The sequence below is a fragment of the Taurulus bubalis genome, assembly GCF_910589615.1.
Source record: "Taurulus bubalis genome assembly, chromosome: 20".
Lineage (NCBI taxonomy): Eukaryota > Metazoa > Chordata > Actinopteri > Perciformes > Cottidae > Taurulus > Taurulus bubalis.
The window spans coordinates 5,590,115-5,600,722 of record NC_136608.1 but is presented as its reverse complement, the minus strand read 5'-3'; the positions used below and the strand labels follow the sequence as shown (position 1 = coordinate 5,600,722).

The following is a 10,608-nucleotide window of genomic DNA, read 5'->3' as shown; positions in this document are numbered from 1 at the left end:
ACCTTTTTTTCATTGCCTCCAACTGAATGAACGTGACAGTTAGCCAGTGCACCAGAGGTGTTGGTCACCTATCATTTTAAATGTTTGCATTTCTATATTCCTTTCTCTCAATTTAACCAACTTTGCATGCAATTTAACTAAATATGTTTCTGTTTTCTCCTCAGACTTCAGCCTCTCCTCTAGCCTGGAAGCCGGCGCTGCAGCCCTGCCGTCAGCAGCATGGACGACTGCTCGCCCCAGTCCAATCGACGCCACAACCCTGTGGACAGCATCTGCCGCAAGCTGCAGACCATTCAGTGGCGTGGTGACCGCAAGCCCAATTCCCCTTTTCAGATCCCAAAACTCTCGTCCAACAATTACGACAGCCCACAGAGTGGCCTCCGGCACAACCTGGAAACCATCCTGAAGAAGGGGACCCTCCACAGTTACGAGGGGGAGACTGGGAAGGGGAAAGGGAAGTACAGAGGGATGGGTTCTGCCGCTTCCCAGAGGAGCGGCCTGGGTCCCTCTGTCCCTCCGCTCACTCCCTCCACCCCAGCATACAACCCCTCCACGCCAACTAACATCACATACACCATCACTAGCACTCTAGGCGAGAGGAAAAGTGCTGATGGGAGTGATTTAAGACAAGTTAAGACATGGCATTGCTCGACGCCAACGGGCCCGTCCAAAGACAGCCCTTACTTTACATTCACACGAGGACCGCAGTCGGTGCAGCCTGAGAGCGAGAGGCCGGGCAGCACGACGCCTCTGAGTCGTACGATCACTCCAAACCACAGCACCTTCAACCTCTGCTCAGCGGACACGGGGAGCTCATCAGAGTGTGAGCTGTCCTACCCAGCTCTGGTGGTGAAGAGACTGTCTATGGGAGATGGAGGTAGGGAGCAGCGGCTGCAGGTTGTTGTAGCAGCGAGTAATGCAGCAGAAAACACAAAAAGATCAAATGTGAATTTCCAAGCTTTTTCTAGTAGGGCTGTATCACCAACTAGGCAACGCAAGCAACTTCCAAAGGCTCCAGGCTTTGTGCTCTTTTTATTTTTCATTCAGAGTTTAAATTTGTTTTTTTCTTTTCTTCAAGTCTTTCTGTCAATATCTAGATCAAAACCTACATTATTTCAGTTGTATGCCTACATGTTGCATAATCCTAAATGAAAACTTTTTTCTTTTTAAATGACCAATGCCAAATCTGGGATCAGATTAAGATCTTTTTAAAGTTGTTTTTTTAAATTGCTTTAAGTCATTATGTGTGAAAGAACAAGGGTTAATCAGAATCAGAAACCCTTTATTTGCCAGGAATGTTTACACAAACAAGGAATTTTTCTCGGCGGAAGGTGCATACATTAGACAAGACAAACAATCAACGACAACAACAGTGCAATGGGTATTAAATCAAGTATAAGATAAAGTGCTCAGACAAACGGATAACGTTAATGTAAGTGTATGTTAAGTGGCATCAGTGTTTAGATATGAAGTGTGCGGGGGAGTGGCCGGTAAGAAGAAAGAAAAATAAGGGGGTCCCCAGTGGCTAGCTTTCAGTTGTAGCCTTTAGCTAAGTTATTTGTGTAACATTGTAAAGGACAGTATGTGGTCATTGCACTCTTACAGTTGGTAATGAGTCTGCCTGAAAATGCATCATGTGCTTTTTTTTTTTGCTATGCAACTCAATACCCTCTTTGTTTGGTGTTCATGTTGCCATGTCCATACTCAGGATCCTCAATGGCCTCTGAAAACAGGAAGGAAAATATGGCAGAAGTCAGCCTGATATGTGAGGAGAATCTGCTCGACACCATCTTCCATGCCTGCGACACCCAGCGCCAAGGTAATCTCACACTAACGCACACGCTCACCTATGGTTGGGTCCAGCGTTTCAGTCTTCCAGCAAGCTGAACGCGGCATCCTGATTTACTCATAACAACTTGTCTTTGAGTGTACTATTGTGTGTTTTTCTGTGGAGAAGGCAGAAGTAATCCCCTCAGCTCCCAACAGTCGCACAGTATCAGCATTGTCTGCGTCTTCCTCTCGTGCCTCCTAGCATCTGCAACACAATCTCTTCCCTTTATAGGTTTTCTCATCAGTTCAGTGTTCTTTCAGTATTGTAATGCAGTGAGCCATCTTGTGCAGCAGAGGTATGGGATCGGTCAGAGGTATATCTTTATAGAAGTACCGAGGATGGGGGCATCGTTTTACAGGAAGATTACCATTGTTGAGAGTTGCAGACTCTTCTGACGTTTGTGCTGATCAGGTGATTTGTTTCTATCTACTTCAATGCAATAAAATGAGTAGTAGTAGGTTTTAAGTTAAAATGTGTTGCTGCCGTGATTAGAATGATTTAACTTTGTTAGATTTTGAATGTGTTTAATCTCTATTGCTGTGAAAGTATAGCACATTTCTGTCAAATTTAGCTTTGTGTTACAGTTTGTTGTTTATGAATTAGAACCAGTTTTGGGGAATAGTAGCATAATGTAAACCTGTGAAAAAAGTATAACATACAGTACATGGAGTATTGCCAGTGAAGGAGTTTTGGTGAGATGTCTGAGATTTCATAGATGCCAGGAGACAAAACTAGTCCGCAGTTTAGACTACTGTTTGAAAAAAGATAACGCCGTTGAAATGTGTGACACGGACTGAAATAAAAAAGTTAATCATAATTTTGACTGTCTCTATGGTTACTGGGTTTGCTGCCTTCACCTGTAGCTGAACGAAGCTAAAAAAAAAACCGGATGAGAAGTGCGTTTATAATAAATCAGCCATCACAGATCCAATGGGATGAAAGTGTGCGATGATGACAGGTGATGCTTTTCTTGAGTGTCTCCGTGTGTCATCCTTCAGGTAGAGTGTTCGTGTCCCACATTGTGGACTTCCTGCGGCACACCACCAGTCGCAGCTCAGAGGACAGCGGACTAGAGGACCTTTGCAACATGCTGGACCCAGAACACAAAGACGTCTCCATTGACCTGGACACGTACCACGCCGTCATGAAGGAGTGGATCGATGACTGCCGCAGCAACAGGTACTGAAAAGCTGACGTCAAATTAAGGGCTTTATTCCTGAGATATATGATCCTTTGTTTAGAAAGGGGAGTTTCAGTGTGGTTCATTTGGTGAGTGAACATCCGGGAACAAAGTCAAGCTTTGGTTAGAGTCCCTATTTTTAAACTGTAGGTGTGACAGTTGAAGATAACTTTATGAAAAAATGTACTTTAAAGTGTGAGAACTGGCAAAGTTTCTGCTATTTAGAGTTTATAGAAGGGGCAAAGATGAATAAACAGTTTGCACAGTTTTTGGTTTCATTTATTGTGAAAATGAATGAAGAACAAATGGTCAGATGTTGTTTTTTTTTTTGTTTTTTTTCAATAATGACCAGATTCCACTTTTATTTTTTGCATTTACATTTTTTTTTTTTTATTCTTACGATCTTTTTTGTGTTTGCGTATGTTCTAATCAAGATCTGCACTATGACTAAATTAGTCGTTTAATTTTCTCTTTTATTCTACGTATTATAGTTGCAGAGTTTCCAAACGCTTTCACATGGCCTGTAAAGGCAAAGACGCCTTGCACCATCTGTATCGGTCCTGTGATTTTCTTTTGAGCCTTTCAGGAAGGAGCGACTCATATATTCAGTTTGAGTTATGCAAGTAGATTTGTGTAGGCGGATTATGCATCATATGAGCGTTTACTGGTGAGAATGTTTCCAACATAGTTTCAGCTGTGTGCATCTCCATTTTTTTTTTCTTTTTCTCAGAGGAAATTCTGCGTCATACTCTCTGCGCTGTCAAGTGTATATCAAAAGTAGTTGCATGACTAGATTTAAAATTCAAAGTCAAAATATTTCTGTGTATATTTTTTGGTTTATCTCTCATGGAAGTGGTCACATTTTAACAAACCTGGTTGCGATGAAGCTTCTAAGCCATTGTGTTCTGGTGTTTAACAATTGGCCTGATGTGTGGGCTGAAGACTTCAGTCATTGTGGGGCTGCAGCGGCTACAATAGAAGTCACATTTTGGTGATGATTCATCTGATTACTGACAAGACCAAAGGGTCCCTGCATCAACTGTGGGTGAAGACGTGCTTAAAAATAGTAGTAGCTGACCACACACTAGTATAACTGTGAAATGAGCTCCAGCTGTGCTCCAACCATTAAGCGCTTTTTGCAGTACGCCCTGGGTCTGTTTGTCCATCACGTAGAGGAAGAGTTTCAGACGGAGCAGAGAGCTTTTTTCTTTGTCTGTTTTCTAGTTCTCAATGTGCCAGGAACCAAATCAGTTCAACAAATATTTCAAAATGTTTTTAGGAGTCTAAAATAAACAGCATAGTGCATGACTGCCAAATCCTGCAACATATTGTGTGATTCCTTGAATTTGATGTTGATGTCTTTCTTGCATCTCAGGGAAGAGATAACAGATGAAATCACTCAGGACTCGGTCAAACTCAGGGACAGCCTGTCTGGTGAGTGTGTTGTTAAACACAAATATCTTTGCTTTTCATTTCCTTGTATTGTATACACATCTGATTTAGATGAAGCCTAAAATATCCTGTGTGTGTATTTTAGCCAAGAGGTCCATGCTGCTCAATATGACCTCAGGAAGCTTGGAGGCCTTTGGAGGAGAGGCATCCAGAGCAGAATTGTAAGTGTGTGTGTGTGTGTGTGTGTGTGTCCATGTCTTTACATAAATAAGCAATACTATTCCTTTTTATTTGTATGACCCGCGCCTGCCCTTGCTCTATAAACCTTGTCCAGTTGGGTTGGCTGGGTTTTGAATGTCAGTGAATACAGGTGCCTGCCTCCCTTTTGTTCACAGCAAGAAAGAAAATATTTTTTGCAGAAGTGGAAAATTATTACTGTGAACATGGGACTGTCTCGCCGAAGGAATTTTCCCTGCGTACATACTGATGTCTCAACAGCAAGATGTGCTGTGTTGTTGTTGTTGTTTGTTGCAAATTACTTCATTTTTCCCAATTTTTAGTGCGACTATAAATACACTTTATTGTTAGGCTAGTTTTAAGTACATTGTCTTTTTAAATGACAAAGATGACCAATTTTAAAACAAATGAATTACTTGTTTGTTGTTAAATGCATTAAGGTGCAGTTTTTTCTTTTTTTTTCAGCTGAAACACTTTGGTTGCGTCTGGTATCTATGAAGCCAAATATCCCCAGACGTAACCAAAAAAAGTATTAGTTTATTTATTTCAACAGCCCTACGTGAACGTTATGAATGAAGCTTTGACCTATTCGGTGAATGAAGTTCCAGCTGCTGTGACGTGTAAACTGTGTGCCGTCACAGTTTGGAGACGCAGGCATCGATCTTGCTGCTGTATGATGCCCAGCTATTTCATAAAGTCATGTAACATTTTACATTTATTAGGAGACCGCTCTTGGTGGCCCAATCTAACCGCTGCCTGTGTGTTTCTATCTCCCCTCAGTGAGACATCAGACCTGGTGTATTGTGTTGCTGACCTTCAGATGAGCAACCAAAAGCTCCTGGAGGAGGTTCGGAAGCTGAAGCAGGCGGTGGAGGGCATGGAGGAAGGCAACCAGAAGCTTGCAGAGGAGAATGAGGCGCTACGCAGTCAGGCCAGGCTGTAAGCAGCGCTGGCATGCAAATACGCAGCACTGATTCAGTGCAGCGCTGTGTGGTGTGTTGACGTCCATCTGCTTGTCCTCGCTCACAGTAACCAGCAGCTGGCCCAGAAGGAGAAGATGCTGAAGGACGAGGTGGAGGAGATGAAGTCCACTCTGAGCTGTACGGAGGAAGACAGAGCTCGGGCCTCGGCACAGAGCAAACATGTGGTCAGTCAAACTCGGGCAGCACAAAGAAGATCTATGACATGCATTCTTCTAGCATGCTTCAGTGCATACAGAACACTTAAGTCTGTATTTGTTACAAGGGTTTCTTCTCTTTTTTTAGACGGTAAAGTAAAAGCAGCAACTGTTATTGACTACATTCGGATGAACATGCTTGTCATTCAACTTAGCCTTTCAAAGCAGGAAAATGGAGCCATGTCAGCCATGTGTATGACAGTTATTAAACCGTCTGTATACCATCCCATGGTGCAATGATGCACGCTTTGAACAAGGCCTGGAGTCGTAGGCACAGCAGAGGAATTTTGGTAGCAGAACATGTAGGATTGAGCATGCATTTCCGTAGTTGCTATTGATGACTTTTATTTTTCAGGAGAGGGAGAACCAGAGTCTTATTGCCAAGATTGCTTCTCTTCAGGAAGAGGTATTCCACTGTCCAAAGAAAACGTTTGTCAGAGGAGTTTACAGTAAAATCAATAAAGTGACTACGAAGGGCATCAGTAGTGCTACTCCATTCATAGATCGCTTGCAGAGAGTTTATTGTTACACGTTTGTACATAAAAGGATGTGACCAGTTGCCCTAACTCCTCTGATGACTCCCTAGAACTTCAAGGTCACCATGGAGACAGACGAGCTTCAGAGGAGGATAACTGAGCTGTGTGACCTTAACACTGACCTTCAGGTACTTTTACTATCTCTCCATTATAATGTTTATGCCGACAAAAGCAGAACAAGAACAACAAAGCTTAACAAAGTCAAATCAATTATCCTCGTATTCAAAATTCAAATTTTCTGTTCCTCTTGTTGTCCTCCACGCTGTATCAGTCATCTGTTCTCTATAAAGTGAGCACGTTCTCCAAGTGAACACTGCATGTTTCTCTCTGGTGTCATACATTTAGTGATAACGTCACCAAACAAGAAACTATCCTATCAAATTCTGTGAAAGTCTTCACTATATATATTTTTTTTTATTTTTTTATTTATTAATTTATTAGTAGACTCTGGACAGACATGGATGTAAACTGCAACTTGACTGGTTGGTGGAGACGTACAACCGCAAGGCCGTAATTGTAATTGGATTTTACTGTGCATTGTTACATCTCTACTCGGCCTCTTCATGCTCCTGTCGCACAGTTTCATTGTCTTATTCTTTCTTCCTCACCCGCCGGCATTTTTTTATAGTAAAAATCCTATTTCCTTGCTCCCATTGAGCTGTCTTGGCTACATTAGGATCACTGTGTTGACCACAGGGCTTTCTGTAACTTCCCTTTCCCTTCCCTCAGGAGCAAATTCACACTCTTGATGCCGTCGTTAGTCAAAAGGAAGCTGTGATACAAGAGGTCAGTGCCGTGTGTTTTAATTATGCATTTTACTGTTGCTTGTGGCAGTTTTGATCACTATAAATATATTCCTTGAATCCATTCAGCAAAACACCGGCTCAGTGTAAACGTCGGCCACCAATCATGTTGCAATTAGGTTTTTTTGTTTACTTAATTTCTGGATGACTGGAGCAGATTCTTATCCTCTTCTGTTTCTTTACAAAACTCAAACTGGTTTTGTTTACAGAAGATAAGACAAATAAAAGAGCTGAAGTCAACAGTGGAGGAATACTCCTCCATCACAGAGGTCAGTGGGTTGAACTTCACATCACATAATTATTTCAGTTTCAATGCATCAGCAGCCCCCGCTAATTCCTCGTAGATGCTCTCTACTTGTGGGTGGAACCATGGGCTCTAATTCAGCACATATCTGCTGAAATGAGTTTGCAGAAAATTGTGATTCTCTGGTTTGCTTTGTGCTGCAATGATTGAAACAATACTCACAGAACAAGGCATATAGATAGAAAAAAAATAACACTTAAATAGGATTAGAATATTGACCATGAACTTTAGGTGGGGATTTTATTTTCAATATGAATATTTGTGCAAAAATACCAGAAATGTGATATTCAAATTGAATCCAGGTACTTTTGTCATGTCATCACTTTTACCAAACGTACTTCTCTGTTGTTGATTCCAGCTTCTGAGAGCAGACAAGAGCAAGCTGGAGAACCAGATACAGATGATGCACCCATACCTGTCTGGGTGAGTGAACCAAGAATAACCTGGGAGTGAAGGGGTTGGCAATATTAAGGGCAAGTAGAGATTAGCCATCTTCAATTTTTCTATGAATTGAACTATGAATTCAGCTAGATAGTTACTTTATTTATCCCGCAAGGAGAAATTTGTTTCGCTATAGGCGCATTTATAGTTGCAGGTAAAGCAATATTAAAAAATGCACAATTTATACAAATAAAATAGAATAATATTAAATTAACGAACAAAAAAATAGTGCAACAATGTAGCCAAACAAACGGGTTGTTTATAGTTGTCTGGTTTATTGTAAAGTCTCATTGCAGTGGGCAGGAATGTTCTCCTGTATCGGTCCTTGTGACAGCAGAGCTGGAAAAAGTGCTCTGCTGTCCCTGCAGTCGGAGGTGGAGAGGGTGGTCCGGGTTATCCAATATGAACAATCATTTCTTCAGTGTCCTCCTCCACCACCGTTTAGACTGTCCAGTTATAGAAACAGAGAAACCTTCTAAGCCTCAAGCTGTATCTTTTATTTTTTTAAAGGTATTTGTTGGTTCTGGTCTGTAACGTTGTGAAACAATGGTGCATGACCACCCTTTCTAATGCATGTCTTTGTTTATAACTGTTCACACCTAACCTGTCCTCCTGTCTCTCACAGGGCTGGCCTGTCCCTGTCGGTGGCCTACAGGTTGAACCAGAGCAGCTCAGGATCCCTACAGACAGAATTGGCTCTGGCACAGTCGCCACTGGAGGTCAGCAGCACTCCCTTACTATCTTCACTTGCTCAACTTCTCATATCTCTTATAAAACAGTTCCATCTTCTTACATTTTCTCTTAATTCTGACATTTATTCTCATTCTTGACCGAGAATTCGCGGCTGCTGCTTCTGTCAACTTCCTTGTAGCAGCCAAAGTGATGCACTTTTACATTTTAATGGACCCTACATAGATGCGTTATCCACACTGACCATCCGCTTTAACAGACACAGCTTGTTTTGCAATGTTATGTAATCTCAGTATGTATTGCCTCCGCACTTCTGAGAAGTTCTTTGCCTACAGGCAAGATTTTTCGTTCACTAACTGTAGGGCTTCTCACATATTTCACACATTACAAAGCACTGTCCAAACACAAGTTGGGATGGCTTGTGTTTTAATTCCCTGTTTGTTTGTGTAAATCTTGCAGGCTTCCAATGTAGTTGATTATTTGTCTACCACTATGAGCTGTGTCTCCTCATTGGATGAGACGCTGGACAGGCAAGTGTTGCTGATGCTGCAGGGACCCAACCCTGAACGCTTGGCTCTGGAGTTCAAGAGCCTCATCAATACACTGGTTAGTGTGATTTAAGTTCGCAAGTCCTGACTTAGACTAAAATTGACCTTTGTGACTCTCAAGGACTGTTGGCATCTATAAAGAAATCCCTTTTGTTCTTGTACCATAATGTGGAACTTTTAGGACTTAACCGTAAGAATTTAATTTGAATCCCACCAAGTGAGTTGTGGGTCTTCATTTTCTAGATGAACCGTTGAAGTTCATTAAAAGGTGACGGCCATCGTGAAGTATTATTAGTATTAAATTTCTACCGGTTTAAGATTGCCTCAGCTCCCGTATGAGTTTAGAACAATTAGAAGAGTATGTCACAGGTTTATGAATGCGTGTAAACCTGTTGCCAATGTTGTGCATGAGACATTTCCGATTCTTGACTTTCCATCTTGAAGTATTTCTTTGACACAACACGATTCCTCTTTCTGTCTCTTAGAAAAAGGATTTCACAGAAGAAACAAACTCCGTCTTGTCTACAGCCAGAGGCTTGCTGGAAGACCGCGCACAGCCTGAAGGCAACACTGACAGCAGTCTCCAGGTCAGATACATGTTCACAGACTTGATGTAAGCTGCTTGCAGCTTCAGAGCACTGCAGTTGGTGCCTGTGAGCAATATTATACGTTTGCACATGCATATGGGCTGTTTTAGATATGAATCCTGAAATTATGTGATTTCTATCTCTCTACCTTTTACACTATTTTTCTTTTTCTCCATCTATCACTGCTCGTTCTCTCCTTCCCACCCACCATCTCTCTTCTCTAGAGATATCTCACTTATATAACTCTCCAACAGGCCCCGTCCAAGCAGTGTTGTTTAGTCAGTGTGTTGTACCATGAACACAACCCACTCCCCTCCTCCTCACTCACTCCAACTTTCTGTATCTCTCTTTCTCTCCCCCCTCCTCCCGCATTGTTGCCACTCTGCATTCATTAGCCACGTACTGCCATACAGCAGAAAATGAGACGGAAACCATTAGTGGAGCAAAGCTGTACCAGTCGTTCTTCTGTTTCTCGGGTGTGCCGGCTGACCTGGAAATATTTTGCTACGGTTTGGTGTCAGAACTTTTTGGAGGTGTGAAACGCACCTAGCTATTCAGGGCGTGCAGCTGACCCTCGGCCTTGTCGTCCCACAGACGGTGCAGGCCGAGCTGGACGCGAGAAGGGCCAACTGGGCCCTCAGCCTAGACCAGCTGGCCCAGTACACGGACTCACTGGAGAAGGAGCTGATCAAAATGGCCAGTAACATGAGGAGGTCCCGCACCGAGATCCTGCACCTTTCAGTCAGGTGAGAGAGGCTTTGTTGTCTGCTCTGTGTGGAAGGTAAAATGAGTGCACATTCGGAAATGTGAGCTGCTGAAGCGAGTGATTTAACAACCAAAAAAAATGTTGTTTGAACATTTAGTATGAGAGCAGAGGAATGT

General features: G+C 42.4%; 1 protein-coding gene across 1 annotated transcript in view; it reads left to right on the top strand.

Annotated features, from left to right (window-relative positions):
- Positions 1 to 219: 219 nt before the first annotated feature.
- lrmp (lymphoid-restricted membrane protein) overlaps positions 220 to 10,608 on the top strand; it is a gene marked incomplete at its 5' end in the record, with an annotated part of 28,751 nt that continues 18,362 nt past the window's right edge. Inside the window, 16 exons of the mRNA XM_079236065.1 lie at positions 220 to 877; positions 1,709 to 1,819; positions 2,830 to 3,010; positions 4,387 to 4,445; positions 4,549 to 4,624; positions 5,421 to 5,579; positions 5,670 to 5,787; positions 6,173 to 6,223; positions 6,404 to 6,481; positions 7,083 to 7,139; positions 7,366 to 7,425; positions 7,819 to 7,883; positions 8,527 to 8,620; positions 9,051 to 9,197; positions 9,625 to 9,726; positions 10,321 to 10,472. Coding sequence (XP_079092191.1) covers positions 220 to 877; positions 1,709 to 1,819; positions 2,830 to 3,010; positions 4,387 to 4,445; positions 4,549 to 4,624; positions 5,421 to 5,579; positions 5,670 to 5,787; positions 6,173 to 6,223; positions 6,404 to 6,481; positions 7,083 to 7,139; positions 7,366 to 7,425; positions 7,819 to 7,883; positions 8,527 to 8,620; positions 9,051 to 9,197; positions 9,625 to 9,726; positions 10,321 to 10,472 — 2,168 coding nt within the window. The remainder of the gene's footprint in view (positions 878 to 1,708; positions 1,820 to 2,829; positions 3,011 to 4,386; positions 4,446 to 4,548; positions 4,625 to 5,420; positions 5,580 to 5,669; positions 5,788 to 6,172; positions 6,224 to 6,403; positions 6,482 to 7,082; positions 7,140 to 7,365; positions 7,426 to 7,818; positions 7,884 to 8,526; positions 8,621 to 9,050; positions 9,198 to 9,624; positions 9,727 to 10,320; positions 10,473 to 10,608) is intronic.